The 21,479-nt window shown below is 38.6% G+C and overlaps 1 protein-coding gene across 11 annotated transcripts in view; it reads left to right on the top strand.

Moving 5' to 3' along the window:
• The window catches only part of VPS13B (vacuolar protein sorting 13 homolog B), a 1,048,068-nt gene that overhangs the window by 983,585 nt on the left and 43,004 nt on the right, over positions 1–21,479 (top strand). For all 11 annotated transcript variants that reach the window (XM_072606881.1, XM_072606871.1, XM_072606867.1 and 8 more), the window contains 10 exons: positions 535–798; positions 1,363–1,446; positions 1,624–1,799; positions 2,518–2,688; positions 3,061–3,262; positions 5,150–5,338; positions 7,377–7,526; positions 10,537–10,820; positions 15,322–15,449; positions 15,648–15,847. In XM_072606881.1, coding sequence (XP_072462982.1) covers positions 535–798; positions 1,363–1,446; positions 1,624–1,799; positions 2,518–2,688; positions 3,061–3,262; positions 5,150–5,338; positions 7,377–7,526; positions 10,537–10,820; positions 15,322–15,449; positions 15,648–15,847 — 1,848 coding nt within the window. The remainder of the gene's footprint in view (positions 1–534; positions 799–1,362; positions 1,447–1,623; positions 1,800–2,517; positions 2,689–3,060; positions 3,263–5,149; positions 5,339–7,376; positions 7,527–10,536; positions 10,821–15,321; positions 15,450–15,647; positions 15,848–21,479) is intronic.

Genomic DNA, 21,479 nt, shown 5'->3' with positions numbered 1-21,479 from the left:
GTAATACGAAGCCTCAACTATTCAGATTAATTGGAGAAAGGAATTAAGAAAAAGTTTGAATTAGCAGATAGATCAGGTTATAGATTGCTTTTTAAAGAAAAAGTTTTTATTTCTTTCCAAAATATGTGGTGACTTCTATTATGCAAATCAAAAATTTCTTTGGACTCCTTTGTCATTGGTAAAATTGTAATGAGAAATATTATGTGGTTATTTATAAATGGCTGCTTCTGAAATGCTTGGAAACAGTTTGTTTTTTATAGATTAAATGTGACCTTTGTTATCATATTTATCCTACTGATTTATTTAGTAATTCTGCTTAATACAGAGGCAAAGGTGCAGAGGGTTAGACTATAGTCAGCTCAATGAATGAGTCTGCGTAAAATGAAGATGTTAACCCTGTCCAAATTCTCACAACTTCTCACTAATGAAACCTGAATTAATGAGGTTTTTCGTTAGAGAACCTTGTCTGTATAAATAACCAGCCTCTGTACACCATCTTTTGTAATTGATGGTTCTTGGTTTTGTGCCTTATAGATTATCATCTGTGGGAGACAGATCATCAGCAGCTACTTAGACCAGAATATTGAACTCAAAGTGGCCCAGCATGTGCTGGGGCCTGAGGGACAGGCTGTGGTCAGGGAGCATTTGGACATCCTCAAAGGCAAACATAAACTACCATCCTACGTTCTAGAAAATCATGAACTAACAGAGCTGTGTGTGAAGGCTGAAGGAGATGAAGCCTGGTCACAGGATGTGTGCTTAGAAGACAAACCCATTGATTACAGCATTGTTATTCAGGTAAGAGAGCAATGGCGTTGGCAATAGAGGGTTGTGTTAGGCTATCACCTTCTTGTAGAATCCCTTGCTATTTAGCGTATTTGCTTTATTGAGAATCCTGTCAGGGAAAGTAAGTCATTCATCTTTCTTTATATCTTCTGTCATGAAAGTAGTAGAGGTAAAGGGAAAGTGCTAGTCACCAGCCTCCCTTAAGGTATTCTCCAGGCTAGCATTGCCATGTCTCCTTCCCTCTGTTTCATCACTCATTTATCGTTATGTCACTCTATCCTCCTAGACCTCCCTCTCTTCATCTGTTTGAAAATGGATGGACTATGTATCCCAAGAAATGAAGAAACTTGCCAGGTTCTGCCTGGGTCGATGGATTCACTTTTATATCTGATACAAGAAATGTTTGGTTTTTCTGTGACTTTAAACTGGTTTTTTCTGTTTGTTTGTGTTGTGAGCTTTTAAATTCCATCTAGCTTACATATTATCTCCATGGCTTCGTTTTTAACTGATAAAATGTTTAGCTTCGTGGTTAGAAAAGTTGTCCTTACTGGGACCTTTCTGTCTTTGTATATACAGGTGCCATCTTCAAACAGTTCTATTATCTATGTTTGGTGTACAGTTCTGACTTTAGAACCCAATTCTCAAGTGGAGCAACGAATGGTGAGTGCTTTCTCCATCCTCAAAACTGTATATGACTCTGACCTTTCATTTTCTGAAATAAATTAAGGGCAGAGTGACCCAGAGCTGAGATTTATTGCAAGTTTGTTTCAGCATCAAGCAGCTGGAATACTGCAACAAAGCAAATATGAAAGTTGTTCTGTCCTTTCATTTTTATAGATTGTGTTCAGCCCTCTTTTTATCATGAGGAGTCATCTTCCAGACCCCATTATCATACATTTGGAGAAAAGGAGTCTGGGATTGAGTGAAACACAAATCATTCCAGGACAGGGGCAAGAAAAATCACTGCAAAACATAGAACCTGATCTTGTGCATCACCTAACATTTCAAGCAAGGTACTGGAAATGTGTCTGTATCTTCCTAAATGAACTCAGTAGAAAATTGACCTTTTCTATCCAAAAAGGAAAAGAATTATGTAAAACTCACTGTTAAAATGTCTTGTTTTCATGGGAATACTATCTTAAAAGTTTCTGGCCAGTTTCCCCCTGATTACTCTTCCATCTTTCAGATGAAAATCCAGCCAAACAAATCATTTTCTCATAGAAACAGAGCAGACAGGTAGTTTGAATTAAGTGAAATTCACGACTAAACCAAAATTCTCTAGTAGACGAACAGAGAATGGGGCAGAGGAGGAGGGAAATAACCCAAGCGACCAGATAATGTACGTCCAACATAATCAGTCCCAGAATGATCAGAAGCTGACTTCTTCCCAGGCTGAACAAGAATTGGCCGAGCAGATGAGAAATAGCACTGAGCTTGGTGTCAGAAGATCTGCATTCAAGTCCCACTTTGCTACTTCCTAACTATGAGCCTAAGCAAGACATTTCACCTCGTTCCTCAGTTTCCTTATTCGTAAAATGGGGACAGTAATTCTTGCACTTCCTACCCTTGGGGTTTGAGAATTAAGAGTTCAGTTACTCTGTAACCCCTATTCTTTCTATGAAGTTATCATCATTATTATTTTTATTCCTAAGTAAATTTGTAATCATAATATTTTAACTATCAAATTTTTGAGTCCTATCGTTATTCTTACTTTCTCTCTCCATTTCACAGGGAAGAGGAGGATCCTTCAGACTGTGCTGTCCCTATCTCAACAGCACTCATCAAACAGATAGCTACTAAGACTCACCCCGAAGGCCCAGTGAATCAGATTCTCGCAGAGTTCTATGGCCCGGAGAACTCTCCCCTGCCTGTGTGGCCCTATAATAAAAAGGATGCTGACAGGTAATGTTCTCCAGCCCTCTCTCATCACAAATAGCACATCACCACTTAGGAGAGGGTTGACATTTTATTTATTTACAAAGTTGGTTATAGTAAAGGTAAATGCAAGTCTTTTTCATTTGTTCATCAAATTTTGAGATTTCATCTTCTTATGAATAAGTTTTTGGATGCTTAACTGAAAGCCTAGATTATCTGCAAAAGACAAAGCTCATAATATGCAACAGTTATTGTTTCTTTCTGTTGGCAAGTTTAGGGTAAGAGTATTTGGTGTGAAGAGGTATTAACCAAAAATGTTCTGTGCCTAAAATCATTAAGCCTGTTTTAGTAATACTGAACGTGTTCCCTTTTATCTCTTGGATGTGGCATTTGGAACAGTAATGAGCAGCTGAATCAGTGGGACAGCCCAATGCGGGTAAAACTGTCTGTCTGGAAGCCGTATGTGAAGACACTGCTGGTCGAACTTCTGCCCTGGGCCTTGCTGATCAATCAGTCTAAGTGGGACCTGTGGCTTTTTGAAGGAGAAAAGATCATTCTGCAGGTTCCAGCTGGCAAAATCATCATCCCTCCCAATTTTCAGGTGCCTACTCTTCAAGCTAAAACAACAGCCAGCATTTATTCTGCTATGTTGCTCACATTCTTGCCCATAGAGGTTATTTTTAGGAAGTAACAGTCTTCTAATATATAACTATTGAATATGAAATATATTTTGATACTCAAAGATGACAATGCTCATATCAGTAAACTTTCTCTTCTACATTTGGCACTTAGCTGATTTAAACTATAACTTGTACTAATTTCAAAATCTAATTGTCATTTCTACAGTGTATACAATAGTTGGTGAGCATAAGCAACAGGTCTACCTAGAATGTTTGTCATGTACTATCAAAAAGCCTAACAGCGGTTAACTACCACTGTCTCTCCTATTCCCTCCTTCCCTGCTGCCATCTCCAACACACATACTGCTAGTAGACGTTTTTCTTCCTTAAGACTATCTTTGCTTGGGCCAGAATTATGTGGGTTTCTCATGGTCCAATCTGACTACTGGTTGGCATGGGAACTTTGACCTACACAACTTCAAACTAGGTTCTTTCTTAAGCATCCAGGTGGCCTCCTCCCCATTCCCCAAGGCTCACCATGTTGTTGTCAGACATAATGCAGACACTCAATCAGCGTAGCCCATTGTGGCTTGCAGCTACCAAGCTCAAGGGAACTACCTTCTGTCTCGCTGTAGCTGAAATTAAAGGCACAAACCATCATACCTAGTGCTAACAGACTTCTTGAGGGGTCTCATAGAAGAATTGGAGTTGAGCATTGTAGATAAAATCTGCCAAAATCTTCCTTGCTAAGTCTACTATGTAGTCTTATACCTGCTATGTGATTTTATATTTTGCTAATGATGGTTACAAAGAATTCTTTGATAGATAGGCTTATAAATGTAGAGCTTCCAGGGACCTTAGAGATCATGTAATGTGGCATCTAGATGACATAGGGGATAGGGTTCAGAGTTTGGAGTCAGAAAAGTCTTATTTTGAATCTTGCTTCAGACACTGTGTGACCCTGGACAAGTCTCTAGCCTCATTCACCCTTAGTTTCCTCGCCTGTAAAATGGATGTAATAATAGTACTTACCTCACAGGGTTGTTCTGAGGATCTCGTGGGATAATTATGTAAAGTGTTTTCCAAACTTTACAGCATTATATAAATGTTAGCTATTATCATTCCAACCCCTTCATTTTACAGATGAGGAAACTGAGGCCAGAAAAAGTTGATTTACTTGCTCTAAGTGATTTAGGAGGTATTATGTTAGTGGCCTGTTAGTGATTCAAAGACATGATAATGTTTCTAGCTGTGCAGAACAGTGGAGTGTAGAGAATGCTCAGATCTTGTGATTCATGGGTCAGGAAGTCCTTCAGAGCCACCATCTAACCCTGTGGTACAGAAACATTTTTAGGGAATTGCATTCTTACCTTTCTGTGAGCTTTTAAAAGTGGGCCTATGTAGCATATGTAAATAGAAAATGTTCTTGGGTAAAAGGAGATTAGACTCCAAGTTTTTAAACCTTTTGGAGTTAACAGAGTTGTTTTCTTCATAACTGAATACCACTGTGACTCATAAACAGCTTTAATCACAAAAATATAAGTCTGAATTTCCAGAAAAGTACAACTCAGTTAATCAGCTATCCAAGCATTTATTAAGCTCTTCCTTTCTTCCCGCCACGAGGTGGTGAAGCAGTCTTTGCCTTCAAGGGTGTAGGAGAAGTAAATATAAGATAAGTACAAAATGATTTCGTGATAAGGAGAGGCAAAGAACTGGCAAATGAGGGAATAGGGAGGGGACTGCTGACAAATACAGGCAGGGACTGCTGCATTGAGAGACAAACATGAAATCTAAGCAATTCCTATGCATTATTATCTGTCAAGGTAGAAGAAAAAAAATTCTTTCTAATTGAATCATTAATTTTCCAGGAAGCCTTTCAAATTGGAATATACTGGGCAAATACAAACACTGTGCATAAATCAGTGGCAATTAAATTGGTCCACGACCTGACATCTCCCAGATGGAAAGATAGTGGCAACGGAGAAGTTGTGGTATTGGATGAAGAAGGGTTTGTGGGTGCTGAAATAAGACTCGGCGCTTTCCCAGGACATCAGAAGGTAGGATCAGAGTCTCTGACTACAGGGAAAATGTGTGACTACACACACACACACACACACACACACATGCACCCAGACACATGCACATGCACATACAAACACGCACACATACATACATGCTTATACATCTATGTATGCACATATATACATACCTATATCAATATATACTCATATCTGTATATGATTTAATATTCTTTGCTCTAATTTGCCTTAAGGCATCAGTTTAGAGCAAGGAAACACTAGATTCTTAGATTCATAGACCTCTGGTTTGTAGTTTCTTTCCTGACCAATAAATAATAAAAGCTAGATAACATATTTTGTCCAGGAGCTGTTCAATGTTTCAAAATGCTCAGCAGTCACTTGATTTAGAGAATGAGAAAAAAATGGGGGAGGGGAGGGAAGACATATTCCAAAAATCTCAACATACTGTGTTTGGCATCTTCTCTTTAGGGTAGGAAGTAGAATTGTTCTCCTTACAACGATTAAGAAAGAACCATAGGCAGTCTTTGAACTGAGTGTAGACTCTGTTCCTAAGAAAAGCAGCGTAATTTAATTTTCCCTAGAAACAATATTTAGTAGGGAATTTTGGCTTGACAGTCAGTCTGATGCCCAACTTTTTAACAAAGGTATCCCAGTCAAATGGAAAAAATCTGATTATTCTAAATTGGCAGCAAATTACCAGCAATGATTCACACCCCAAAGTGCTGTACTCAATCAAGTGCCTATTGTTGTTGTCATCCGTCCTTACTCTCTATTTATATATCTCTGGTCCTGGCCCCCATCATGTCTCTCTGCATCCAGTCTCTGCCATCTCCAGTTCATCTTCCTCACAGCTGCCAAATTGATATTCTTCAAACATACGTCAAAATGTGTCACGACCTAATAGAAGAAGCTTCACCAGTGTTCCGTTGTCCTTGGGATAAAATATAAACTTATGCACCCTTCTCAAGCTGCTTCGACTGATTACACATATCATAGCCCCTCACTTAGTTAATGCTTCAGCCATTTGGGGTGAGGTTTTACGGAAGCGAGGGCTTCCGTAAGTTAGAGGTGAAGGAGTGCATCGCAGGCAGGGAGAGGGAATGTCTGGAACATACTCACAGACAGTTTGGCTGGGAAGAGGAGAGACATGCAATGAGCCTTCTAAGGTGGGCTGAAGCCACATGGTGAAGACCTCTAAAAGCCATGTGGAAAAACAGGAATTTCCTTTCATACACACCCCACCTCCAGAAGCTCCACCCTTTTTAAAAGTACGTTAAAAAGAAGATATAGAATTAGTGGAAAAATAAGGCAGTCTTTTTTTACAGATGTGTCCTAGTCTAACCTTACAATAATGCTTATACTCCTTGCTAGTCACAATCCCTGCCAACTGATAAATGAGTAGACATTTTTGAAATTAAGTGGAATGGAAAAGACAGATGTCATTGTGATGCTTTAAAAGGCTGACATTTAATATTGCTTTGATGCAGCTAATCTCAGGGTTCATTTAGAACCCTTAGAAATTCTCCCAAGAAATTCTTTTAAGGGCAGCAGGATTCATAAAGCTGTGGGGAAATAAGTTTTGGGGTGCTGCTGTTTTTTTTTTCCCTAAAACTTGACTTAAGACTCTCAAGTTATCTGGGTCAGTTTCTTTGGATTTTAACAGAGATAGCAGGTAACAGAAGGCACATGTGATGAAAGTTTTCTTATCTTGGAAATGCATGGATTCTTGTTGATGTAGAATCACCCTGGATTGACAGTCAATTGAAGAATTTTTGTTCCCTGGGTTTAGAAAATCTCCTCACATTCACCTATTCATAAGTCCTTAAGAAATGAGCTCTTATGCAAGGTAGTTCCTATGATAACCTAAAGACAAATCTGTCTAAGTCACTGAATGGGACCAAGGTCTATAAACCCACCTGAACTCAAAGGCTGACAGGAGTGTGTGCAATAATCATGTTCCATTGTGATCGATCAGAATCTGTGCTCAGGAAAAGGATTGTTTTACTGACTATATCATGGTCTAAAAGCCACTCTTTTTCTTTCATTTCTCTCACAGCTGTGCCAGTTCTGTATTTCTTCAATGGTTCGGCAAGGTATACAAATTCTACAGATTGAAGATGAGACCATAATCACCAATGACACTCCGTACCAAATATTTTGTAAGCCACAGTTAACTGTTCCAAGTCCCTGTTATGGAGAGGAGGAGGTAAGGGATTCCAGGAATGGTTTTAAGGTTAGCTTCTGCCATTGGAAAAAATTAATATTCAGATGTAGGACTCAATTCATCTCTAAAAAAACTAGAAGGAAAATCCCCTCAAATTAAAAATAGGTGAAGATAAATCCATTGCTTTTTCTTTAATTACAAACACTGACAGAAGTCATGGCCAGTGCTTCTAAGGTAATTAGCTCCCATCAGAATCCTCTCAAAGCAACAGATTCTGACACAATGCAGGCTTAGCTCTGTCTGATGTACATCTGTTCGGAGGCTGCAGAATGGTCCTTTAATATGCTTGCTGTAATCCATAATAGCTGTGGAAGCAGTTCTGAGAGTCTGCTCAAGGTTCTCATGGAGAAGTACATCTGCCTCACAGGCTGAAATGTTTGAGGTAGCAGTTTGGAAAGAACTCCAGTACCTGAACAAAAGCCATGAGTCTGGAAGCATTGAAACTGTGTGCAGTTGAAAAGGTTAGCCATGAAAATGCATCAACTCATTTATATTAGAGTCTTGGTGACAGAACAGTATGTGCAGGAAATAAACATACAGAAGGCAGAGTCCAGGAATGCTCAGAGGGCTTTGCGGCAACCACTTTTACGATTAATAGGAGTGATTAAATTTGGTGATATTAAGGTAGGATTTGAATAAGACTTACAAGCAAGATACAACTAAGCTATATGTTATTGAAACTATTGTAGAGCACATTTTCTTTTATGAAAATCCCTTTTTTTTCCCCCAGACTTTGGGGAAGTTAAATGTTCAGATCTCAGCTCACAGAATTTGAGTACTAAATTGCAAGTACATTCAGAAGATTAATTTATTCAGCAAACATTTATTCAGTGCCTGATGTGGGTAATGTGTGATGTTGGGCAGATGAAAAGATAAATAAGGCCCTCAGGAAAATTTATAGTCCTGCTTATCACGTATTATCTTTCATAACAGTAATGGGAAGTGTGTCCAGCAAGTATCATTAAACCCATTTTGCAGACCAGGAAATTAATATACAACCAGTAAATGACAGAACCCAAATTGAAACCCAAGGCTTCCCACTCTTTTTGATTCTCCCATGATTCATCTCCCTGATCTGTCAAGTTGCCGTGGACCCTGAGGATTTCCATCTAAAGATTAAGATAAAAGTCCCTCAAGGCAGAATTGTGAAGGGGGGGATGGGGGAGTTTGGTTTTTTGTCTGTCAACAAACAGTTATTAAATGTATACTATGCCTCAAACATTTTAGCATTTTTACCTACTCATTTTTCCCTCTGGTAGACTAGGAGTGTCAAACTCAAATAGAAATTGGTGCCTGCCTGACTTACATTGGATTAGAAAACCACAAATTAACATTATATTATATTTTGAAGGGGCAGGCGGGTAGGTGATATGGTGGATAAAGCACTAGCTCTGGAGTCAGGAGAACTTGAGTTCAAATCTGGCTTCAGACATTTAACTAACTGTGTGACCCTGGGCAAGTTACTTAACCCTGCTTGCCTCAGTTTCCTCATCTGTAAAATGAGCTGGAGAAGGAAATGGCAAACCATTCCAGTATCTTTGCCAAGAAAACCCTAAATGGGGTCACAGAGAGTTGGACACAACTGGAACAACTCAACAACAATTACATTTTTCATCTTTTTCATTACACATTTTCCAGTTATATTTTGTTTTAGTTTCTGGCCTGGGCTTTAGTGGATGCACCCAAGGGCTGAGATATTGACATCTCTGATGTAAGTACCCCCAAGTAATCTACCAAGTGTATTCACACAAGGACATAATTGACATATTATATGCTTGTCCTTTAAAAAAGCACTTTTCTCACCTGTATCAACCTTAACTCCAAGAATGATTATGTGATGGTAGAATGCCAGTCATTGGAGCACCTGGACAGGGGTAATGATTCTAAGAAGGGGGACCATCCCAGGTCTCTTCATACATGTTAGAAGAAATTCCCTTCCAATCAGAGCTGTCCCAGAGCAGAATGGGACACTGTGAGAGGTAGCAAGGTCCCCCTCTTCAAAGGTCTTCAAGCAGGAGTCAACCAATTCCTTGTCAATTGGTATGTTATGTTAATATGATATGCTGCAGTAGGGATTCCTTTCATAACTGGGCTGGACAATAAGACCATTGAAGTCCCTGAAAATTCTCAAAAATTAGGTGTGAAACTTTGCATGGGAGGATGACTCTAACTTCATCTCATATGTGCCCCTTCCACTCCCCTCCTACTAAGTACAGATGATGTTGGCATGCCTGTTGCCCTCCACTAAAAGGCAAAAGGATCCTACCATCCACTCCGTAAGGCTTTGTTGCCATATATCCACCATATTTTAACATCATCATCAAAATAGCTAAACTGGATAATGATGATATGAACCACTATTAACATGGTACCTCAATATTTAAGATTTTACAGATGAGGAAACTGAGACTTTTAGAAATTAAGTTGTTCACTCATGGTCACATTGCTACTAAGCACTGAGGTATGATTTGGATCTAGCACTCCCTCCCTTAGCTCTGAGTCCATCACTTTTTCAAACCTACCATGCTTTATATCCAAAGTACTTTTCTCACCATGATCCTGAGGTAAGTAGTAGGACTGCTTTTATTTCCATTTTGCAGATCAGAAAACTGAGAGGTTAAAAGAAAACCTAGCAAGGGGCAGAACCAGAACCCAAACCCAGATCTTTCTGACTTCAAGTCCTGTGCTATTTCCATGCTCTCCAAAGTAGTTATATTTAGGGGAAAAAAATTTTTTTAAACAAAACCGTGGTCCTCTAGCATCAGTTCCCAAAGTGGGTGACAGTGCCCCCTGGGAGGTGCTGGAAGGATCCAGGGAGGTGGCATTTTTTTGAAATGATGCAGATTTCAAAAAAACTGTTAAAGGGTTAAAGAAAGTAGATTTCCAGGGGGCCTTTGAGTTATTTTTTTTTTAAAGGGACAGTAGGCCAAATAAGTTTGGGAACCTTTGGTTATTGAGTAATCCTCCTTTGTACCATCTTCTTTCATTGCAGTGTTTGCATGTTCCAGATAGTGCAACTTTTAGCATTAGCCCAGGGAGACATCAGCTTACTATGGAATCCAGTTCCCTTCCTTGCTGGGACTTGATGCCTGACATTGGTCCATCAACACTGGAAATGTCCCTTCTGCAGAAACAAATTTTGCTGAGTTTTTGTCCTGCTGTGGGTACTGATGGTGCACAGTGCTGGAGCCTGCCAGCTGTGGTTAGACCAGAGTTCCCCAGACAGAGTGTGGCAGTACCCATTGGGAACTACAGTGAAAATGGATTCTCTACCAGGTATTTTAAATCACAGTGAATGACCTCGTTCTTTTCTTTGCTTGTCAGTGCAGCAGTTCATCAAGATAGAAGCCAGAAAAATAGAGAAGCTAAGAGTTACACGTGCTTACCATGTGTTAAGTTTCAATTTAGGGTGGGTTTTTTTAGTGGGGTTTTTTTTTTTGAGTATGACTATTGTTTGAAGTCTTAGACACTTTTGTAACTGGTCAAATGTTATGATCACATACAAATTGAGCAAGTTTGTTATTGTCAGACTGGGCTGGCTATAGCAACAATGCCAGTCCTCCTGCCATTTAATGCCAGCACACAAAGAAGTAGAACTGCTTAGTTTCCACAAGACATTGAGGGCTCAGGTCAGAATGATAAGAAAGAACAATTGGGAAACATTTCCTTGAATTCATCTTTTTTCTCCAAACTGAAGATTTCTTGAGAAGCCATTAAAGAGACACAATAACATACTAACTGCCATGTGCAAAAGATACCACTCTGCGGTTTTCACTGCATGCAAGTTACTGTAATTACTGGTGACCATTTATGTAAATAATCATAGGATCAAACTAGGGACATGGGATGGTTCGTTCTTGCTGGACTTTTCTATGTTGTGGTTGTTTTTAAATGTACTGAATCCTTTCTGCAGCTGTCAGGGATAACTTATGTACAGTATATGTAACAACTACAAAAGAAAGCATATTGTGACCTTATGAGAGAAGCACCTTATTCTTATAATTCTGAATTTATAGGTTTGACTTTATTTGGGATTTTAGCCTTCTCAACTTTTTGATGTATACAGATGTTGTGTGATAGTTTTTTAAAAAGACAATAGTCCAGACTATTTTATCCATGTTAGCCAAAATCATGTTCCCCAGCTCCTTATTCCCCCTCCCAGCACATTCAGTGAAATCGTTCACATCCTGCATGCACCCTCTCACAAGCATTTCTAATCTTCAGCACTGTGGAGAAGTGGTCACTCCCCAAATCCCCAAGTATTAGAGATACTGATGGATACTTTGGTGAAGCATCTTCGAAAATAATGTGAACTTGAACATTCTAAAACATGAAATTAAAAATGATGAAATAATTTAAAAGAAAATGTGATTTTAAAATTTAAATAGGGTTTGCAACCTGTCAGTACAGTCCTGCAATGCAACTTCCCAAGTAAGATATGTAGTTAGCTTTTTCTTGGATTCTAAGAGCCCTTTCCTGGTCCTGGCCCCAGCTTCCTTGGCCAAAGGAGGGGAAATTCTCTGAACTTGGCTTTTCTAGCCCATTTGAAATTAGGCCAGGGAAATAACATTGGGCTTGATCCAAGTACTGTACTCTGAAAGTGAATTAGCCCTCCTACTACAGTCCAGATTGATTCAACACCATTTGGTAGTATCAGTAATGTGTTTTCCCCAAATGCTAAACTGGCAGTTTACCTTGGCATTCTATCACAGAATCGCAAAGTTGGAAGAGAACTCAGAGAATATTCAGTCCAACCAACACCTGAACAAGAATTTCTGTACAATGTTCCTACCAAGTGGGCATCCAGCTTTCATGTGAAAAGCTTCAAGGAGGGGGAAGCCATTTCAGTCTGAAGAGTACTGCCTCCCTTCTGGTTACCTCTGATTCAGGAATCAAGCCTGAAATCAAACTGCCTCTTGATAATTTCTACTCATTACTTCTAGTCCCTCCTAGGGCAAGGGAGACTAAGAGTCTAGCCCTTCTCCTACCTTCAAGCCCTTCAGAGACTTGAAAGTAACCAGGACCAACCTGAGTCTTCTCTCATCCATAAACATTCCCAGTCCCTTCAGCCAATCCTCAGCAAGATTTCAAGGCAGGAATCTTTAGGAAGAATAGAAAGAGTTTATGTTTGTTCATTAACTCCCTTGGACTAAAGAGATAAGTATTTTCTAGGGAACTTTCAACTTAATTTACACAGTATAAATTAAAGTGAAGATTTTGTAATTATCTGGTTTGATAGTTATAAACAGTCAATTCAAGTAATTCAGATCATGTGTGTTTTTCGTTTTGTTTTGTTTTTTTTTTTTAATAGAGGATGCGGTGGGGCTGTGGTGCGGAGACCCTTAAAATACTTTCAGAATTTATAAATATAAATTTGTTGACTTTTCCCTACACATTAGTGGGTGGCCTAGTCATTCAGCAATTATTTGACACAAATAGCAAAAGTAACTTTCTTCTTCATTGATGTGAAAATCGCTGTGGAGAAAGACAGGGGCAGGGCAGAATAAGCATTTATTAAGCACCCACTGAGTGCCAGACACTGTGCTAAATGCTGGGGATACATGTAGCAGCATAAAAGCAGTCATTCCCCCTCAAAGAACTTATATTCCAATGCAGCTACGTGAGTAGTGGATAGAGTGCCTGACCTGGAATCAGAAAGGCTCATCTTTCTGAGTTCAAATCCAGCCTTAAACACTTACTGGCTGTGTGACCCTGGACAAGTCACTTATTCTTGTTTACCTCACTTTCCTTATCTGTAAAATGAGCTGGAGAAGGAAATGGCAAAACACTCCAGTATCTTCGCCAAGAAAGCTCCAAATGAGTTGTGTCCACAGAGAGTTGGACACATCTGAAAGAATTGAACAACTATGGGGAAAAACAAAAGGAGGATAGTAGAGAAAAGAATCCAGAGAATTGATATGGGAACTGGAAAGGAATTAAGGAGTACAAATGACTGGCCCTGGGGCACTTCCTTAAAATAGAAGTTCTAAGAGGAAATGACCAATTAGAGTGTTTGAGAGAGTAAGGCAAGGAGAAAGTTGTGTTGGAAGGGTTGCCAGTCCAAAAAGGTGTAAATAAGCTCTCAGAAGGGCAACTTGCAGTAATAGAAAAAATATTGGAGTAAGAAGCCCTAAATGTGAGTGTTAGCCATTGACTAACTGTAATTTTAGGCAAATCTCTTAGTATCTATGAGCTTGTTTCTTCGCCTGTAAGTGGGCATAATAATGCTTGCCTACCTAGCAGGGTTGTCTGAAGGGTTAATGTAAAAATCACAAAATCATATATAGAGATAATAAGATCTAGAAAAAGAAACTTTTCAAATCATCAAGTACAAACTCCTCAGTTTTTATAGATGAGGAAACTGAGACCTACAGAGGTGAAATCATTTGCCCAATCCACGGGTTATTTAAGTAATGGAACCAGGAACTGAATCTAGATCTTCTGACTTCCAATTCAGAATTCTTTCCCCAAACTGCACACTTCAACGGAAGTGATAAGTACTTTGTAAATTGTAAAGCACTCCACCAGTGTGCCTGAGGCAAGCCCTCATTGTTCCCAAGCTCTTGCAGCGTGCTGGAGTACTCGGCAAAGAAAAGTAAAAGCAGATCCTGCGTCTGGGAGCTCACGTTCTAATGGGGGAGACTAACGTGACATCTATGCATTGTAAATGGAAGGTAGTCTTGGAGAGAAGGCACTAGCAGCAGGAGAAACCTAGGGGTTTACAGTCAGAATCAACTACTTGCATTCTCCCTCAAGCCTGGAATGCACTTTCTCCATTCTGTCTCTTGCTGGACCTTTCTTTTCCTTCCAGGTCGAGCTAAGGTGTCACTTCCTCTGTAAAGCTTTCCCTGGTCACTCTCAGACACTCCTCACGTGCCTTCTCAGATCTTTCTTGGCTCCCAACCTGCATTATTTGCATCTGCATTCATGATGTCTCCCCACCACTGGGAGCTCATAGAGTGCTGAATCTGCCTCATTTTTGTATTCATAGCCTCAACACTTAGTGGTATCATAGTAGAAACTGATGAAAGTTTATTGAAGTTAAATTAAATACAGGGCATTTGTCATCATCATCATCATTATGTCATAGCTATTGTGTTGTTCTCTAAAGAAAAGTCCTAATCCTAAATTCCCATTATTACCATACAACAACAACAAATATTCATTCTGCACCTATACTGTGCAAGTTTAGGTAAGACATAGTTCCTACCTTCATAGAAACTGCAGACTACTAGGAAAATAAGATATCAACAGCTCTAATACACAATATTTCATTAAAAATGAATTCAGGTCACAAAATGTAGTGCTTTGGGGAGAATATAGAGAAGATATGAGGAAAAAATATACTGCTTCTCCCTTTTCTTGGATTAAAAAAAATCATCCATCAATACTATCAGTCTTATTTTCCAGAAAAATGACTTTGTTAATTAAATAAATAAATGGGTCTATATATGGGCTTTTTTTTTTTGTGGTAGTGGTGATGGGGTATACGGTAGGATGGGATGGCAATAGCTGTAATTCCATCTAGGTTGGGAACTGTCCTGCACAAAACTCCCCCTACATATGCAGGGTCAAACTTTGTTGTTCTACTTCACAATCTTTTAGAGATGCCAGAGTCACTGAGAACTTAAAATAATTTGCCCATAAACCAGCATGTGTCTGAGGCTGCATTTGAATCCAGGTATACCTGATTCTTGTTCATTACTTATTATGCCATACCTTGGCATAATACCAAAAACCCCATATATTCAAAATTAGTTATTATTTTTTGTTTCAGGGCTATAGCACTGACTCATCAGCAGTATCTTGGAGTCACTTACTTAACCCTCACAGAAGATCCTAGTCCTCGAATCCTTCTTCACAACAAATGTCCAGTCACAATGCTTATGAGGGAAAATATAAAAGGTATTTCTTTCTATTTACTATAGACTAAGTTACATTGATTCAGTCAATAAATAGTTACCAGGGGGTCCTGTGAAGGATTATCAGAAGGGTCCCAAGCTACATGATACTTGAAGTCTAACGTGGCTGTATCTTTCAGTTATAAGGCTACTCACTCAGTCTGTTTTAAAAATATAATGGAAGTGTTTTTGAACATTTCAGATACTCCAAAGTTTCAAGTCTATTGTAGAAAAATTCCAGCTGAGTGTTCAATTCATCATGAGCTGTATCATCAAATCTCTAGCTACCCTGATTGTAGGACCAAAGAGTTACTTCCTAGCCTTCTGCTGAAAGTTGTGCCATTGGATGATGTAACAACTGAATGGAGTGATTTCATTGACATTAACAACCAGGGAACACAGGTTAGTGTGCCAAGTCTAATTCTGATGTGCCAAAGGATTGCCTGTCATTGTCTTCATTTATATATTTCAATATGTTTGTCTGAGAAGAATCTCCTTGTCCTTATATGAGAATTGTATATGTGTGTCTGTCTGTAATTCATGAAACTGTAATTCCTATATCAAAAAAATATGCTTTCAGACTTTGCTGTACTATTGCCTAGGGACAGGAATTGGTAAAGGCAAGTCGTTTTGGGCCCCATTTATGGAAGCTCATTGTAAGACATACTGAAGGGATGACATTACAAAGTATTTGCACATAGAAGGCACATTAATGACCAGGGACTCAAAGATAAAGTTATGTGGAGATGTCTGTGTGTCCTGGAATCATAGAATATTAGAGTTAGAACTGGAGTTCCAAAATCTCCATTAGAAGACATATCCATCAGAGGTAGAGTGTTTATCATGCAAGAGTCTACAAAATTTTTTGATATGCTACATTTATTAGTTAAAAAAAAACTTGTATGCATCCCCAAAACATTTATATTTATTCATTTATAAATTACATGTGTGTACCACTATACTAAAATATTCTATATGCTATAAAGTGTACAAAAATAAATCTAAAAGGACAAGATAAAATGAAATAAAACAATACTTTTAAATAGTTTTCATTTCATGTATTAATGATATAAAATATTTTTGTTCCCACTAAATTATTAATAGTAATATTTTCAGTGAGAATATGGTTATATATACTTTATTACTTTTTAAATCTTTAACACTTTGCAATATAACAGTTGAAAGGTCTAGTTCTAAATTTAATTCATTTCAGTCCTTGGTTTTCATGACTGTCATTTCTAAAAAAGATACTTCACAAGGATAACTAGGTCCAAATGTAAAAAGTGCATCTTTGGCTGCACTTTCTAAATCACATTATTCATTTTAAAATATTAGCCACTAATTTTGCAGAGACTTTGATTGAAATGTAGCTAACAGATTTCCAACTTTCTTGAGGTAAACAGGTTACAAACTATTTAACTGTTTGTTTTTTTTTAATAACTTAAAACCCATTGAAACTCTTTGAATATTCTTAATTAGTTTTGGAAAGTGTTTCCAAGTTTTACAATATACAGCTATGAGAATTTTTGTAGTTGGCACACATCACTTTAAGCAACAAAAGTCTAGTTTTTAAATGTCTTGATAATTATGATAACATCATTCTTTAGCTAATATTTCAAGATACAACATGCACCTAGGCCGAGGTTCATTGTTAATGATAGTGGATATAAATCCATATTTCAAATAATCTTCTTGATCATTTCTTTTGGCTAAGTTCTAGTTAGATCCAGTTAGGTCACCATTGTTCTTACCTCCTAATGTGGCAGATGGAGAACCAGAATTAGGGGGGTAAGAGCAACATTTTCTTGTTTGTGTTCATGTTACCAATATTATCTTCAATCTATAGTTTCTCTGCAGGAGTCTTTTTAAGCCACTTACCCATTTTTTTGAGGGTTATTTTAATCAAAACTAGATTATACATTCCATGCATCCCTTTACCTGGGCATACCTGGGCATATATCACCCTCCATATGAGCAAATGAGTAAAAGCACTACTGTCAGCCCTATCACCCACTTTTCCCTTAGGTTAATCTCCTAGATAGAACATGACACTTGAGTGAAGGCCAAAAGATTGTAGGTATTAATATGTAACCCATATATTAAATATTAATAAAATTCATTTCTCTCATCCTTTAGATAAAAATGAATAGAAATCGAAGTCCCAGTATTTTCTTCCCATGCCCCACATTAGCTACTACTGATCTTATCCAACACATACTTAGAAGAATCCCATCTGTATCATCCCCAGCAAGAGAACCTCTAGTCATTCCTTGAAGATTTCTGGTAAAGAAGACTCACTAACCCCCCAGGCAGCTTTCCGCTCTTAGACAACATCATTAGGAAGTTTTTCCTGGCACCAGACTCAAATTGACCTCTCCGCTGTTTTCGCCTGTCGCTCCTTGTAGATGGAACCCTTGGCTTGGAGCTAGAAGCAACTCGTGAAATCAGAGCATCTAGTCCAAGTGCCCCGTTATATAGACAGGGAATCAAAAAGATAAATGACCTACCCAAGGTCACACAGGTAATAGCAGCAGAAAGTGCTCTGGCTCCATGCCTGTCCAAAAAGAGCCATTCTGAACCTTCTTGCATGTGAGAGCCCTTCACATACTTAAAGATAGCCGTCATATCCCCTTGAAAGTTTTCATTCTCAAGCCCTTCCTAAAATGTGGCAGCCAGAACCAAACCCAACATTCCAGGTGTGGCAGAGTACAGTGGCAGGGTCCCTTCCTTATCCTGGGGACTGTGCCTCTATTAAGACAACCTAGGTTTGCATTTGTTTTTCAAGCTGTCATATCACACTATGGACTCATGAATTTTCAGTCCACAAAAATATCTTAACTATTTTCAGGAAAACTGCTATCTAGACATACGCATTTTGTGAAGTTGATTTTTTTTTTAACCCAAGAATAATACTTTATATTCCTTCTGAATCTTATTTAATTAAATTCAATGGAATATTTGGTGGGATTGTTGGAGTGGTGTGTACTCCAGTTTCTACTTCTCATATCTATATTCAATGAAGATGATATTCCCCTGTTCTGTCTTCAGAACTAAAGGCCATTGCACTTTGAGTGACAAAAGTTGAAAAGATGGTCTCTATCACTGTACTGAGATTTTATGGCATTTTGATTCTGCTTTTCTGGGCTGTCTTTGAATTTCACGTGTCTCCCTAGATCAAGGGCCAAAGGAAAGCCCCTCAAAAACAGACTCCCTTCTCCACAAGGGCTGCTTCCTTTCATCAGAGGAGCAGCTCCCTTCTCCCTCCAGTGATTTATATGCCCTCGTGTATCACAGAAGGATTGTCTGAGAGAATCTGAAACAATTCTTTTAGAATATGAAGGAAAACAAAGATCTGCTGGACATATGGCACACAGCTCCTACAAGATTAATGGGAACATGAGACTTTGTTGGGGTCCAAAGACCACTGTCAGTAAGGGTGCAGGAATGAGCACCTTCTCTTAGCTTTGAAGCATCCCTGACTACAAAGGCTTGAGGAAATCCAGAGGGAAGAGAAATCCCCAAAATAGGACTTGACAGACCTGATTCTGATGCTAAAAGAATTCTCTAGACATTTAGGAAGAACATTTCAAAGAATCTCACAAACAGTATCACTGACTTTTAGGGACCTTTAAGTCTCTGAGTATTTTGGTCCTTCTCTGGAAGGAAGATAGGGAAGATTCTCTTAGTGCAGGAAAAAGAGCACAATGTTCATCTTGGAATTCATCCTTTTGCCTCTTATATTCTTTGTACCTCTGGCAGTGAAGTTTCTAACAATGAAGAAGATCATTAGAACCTTAAAGGTTTTTTTCTAAATAGAAGTATTATTGTTCTTCTGGTCCAGACCCAAATCAACCCAGTCTTGTGGTTCCACACTTGTCAATCATGTAACATTTAACAAAAGAAGTTTACCTATCAAGTGCCTGCAGAGAATATTAAACAAAGATGTAGCATTGATTCAGCTGAGCATAACTCCCCACATCTCTTCATTTGCTGTGATGTTGTGGCCAGTCACAAGAACATGTGAACTCACTGTGGGACACTGACTTCCCATGCCGTAGTAGGGCTTTTATGCCTTTGCCAACCAGGAAGCCTCATCAGCAGTTAGAGCCTTAGTCCCCAACCAATTGAGAATGGTTTCATCATTGTCTTTTTTAAGGAAAAGACCTTTTTCTTAGCCTCTGTGAAACAGATGTTGCGGCTACCCCAGTTGTATTACTTCTTAGTTATGCTTTAGGTTTGAAAGGATATGTTGTCAGGAATATCTTACTCATCAGTCTTAAAAACCTGACAACAATTTGAGTGCTGCCATCTTTCAGGAATGCACAATTGAAGAAGAAAATAAAATGTTATGGAAAATACACTGTCATGGAGTCAGTAGTCTTGGGTTCTAGTCATAGAGTCTCAAAATTGAGAGGTGTTTCTGAGGTCAAAGAATCCAAATCTTACCCGAACAAGAATTCCCTTCACAATAAGTTCCACAAATTGCCATCCAGTCTCCATCCAAAGACTCCAGTGACAGAGAACCTACCAGATCCCAATGCAACCCATCCCACTTCAGGATAATTCTAGTTGTTGGAAATTTTGCCCTCTTACATTAAAACAACACTCTCTTCTCTCCTCTGTTGCTGCTAACTTTCACCTATTGTACCTAGGTCACCCTCTGGGATCTAATTTCTCTTCCACATGGCAGCCTTTCAATTTATTTATAGACAGATTTCATGTGCCCCCCAAGACTAAACGTTTCTAGAAGAAACCTCCCTGAGTATCTCAACTAGTCCTGATTTGTCATTGTCTTCAGTACTCTTACCATCCTGGCTCTGCCACATATGTCAACTTTCTTTGACTCAGTTTCCTTACATGCAAAATTGGGGGTGGAGAACTAGATTAGCTCTCTGACATGCCTTCCAATTCTTATGTGCTGTGACTCTAAATTTGAAATGTTTGTGTTGTAAAATCATGGCAGAGGTCAGCAAGCTTTATCGTCTTCTTTTCTTGTTCTTTCAATCTTCTTGTAGTCATGGAGACTTGGCAGCCTGTAGAAGACTCTCCATCTTTGTAGTCCTGGACATTCCTTCTTTCATACCTCCTTACATTCTTATCTGGAAGAAGGCATAAGCATACTCCTTACTCTCCATGTATGCTTTCAGACCCTCTCTGTTGTCATCACTAAACAACCTTTTCCTCTTTAAAGTTCACTTAAAATTTATAGTTCATTCTGTCCAGATATAACAAGGTGCTTGTGGCAGTTATCTTCTACCCCCTCGTGTCATTCTCACTCCTGTCTCAAAGACTGAGAGCCTTCTACTACATCCAAACCCTTGCTTTTATATAAGGGGACTTAGTTTGCATGTTGATGTTCTCTCAAGCACCCTGGCCTCCCACTTCATTGATCTTCTTAACTCCCATGACCTATTCTTCTGGACCAGGCTTGATTCATAATGGTTCAGTGGTTCTATCTCAGAATTAGAATGAAATAAAACCCTCCATAGAGTATATAATATTTTAGAAACAAAAAAAAGTATATTTGACAATCACGTGGAAAGGTTATACAGTAAAGATAGCAGCACCGATTCACTTGGGCACAGCTCCCCACATCTCTGATTTGCCATGGTGGCATGCTCAGTCAGTCTGCAAACATTTATTAATTACTTCCTATGTGACAGATGTTGTGGTAGACTCTGGACATACAAAAACAAAAATGAAAGTCTCTTCCCTCAAAGTGCTTACATTCTATCAACAGATAGATAAATAGATAGATATGTTTGTATACAGATATAGATATTTTACATGTAGATGTGTGTCTATTATTATCTGAAACAATAAGGATTTTTAAATGGCCAAATTTAAATAGCTGTGAAATCATTCTAGACATGAATGATTCAGAAAAAGGATGTACTTAGAGTCTCAAACTTGTAAATGGGTTGTGTCCCAAAAGTTTATTTGTAAGTTCATTGTTTAGAACTCAAGATTATATTTTTTCATGGAAACATGTTACATATGCTAGTTAGTAACTCAGGGCAGCCCACAGAGGCCT

This window comes from Notamacropus eugenii, chromosome 4 (genome assembly GCF_028372415.1).
Source record: "Notamacropus eugenii isolate mMacEug1 chromosome 4, mMacEug1.pri_v2, whole genome shotgun sequence".
NCBI lineage: Eukaryota > Metazoa > Chordata > Mammalia > Diprotodontia > Macropodidae > Notamacropus > Notamacropus eugenii.
The sequence above is the reverse complement of the archived record's forward strand: the minus strand, read 5'-3'. Positions and strand labels throughout refer to the sequence as shown.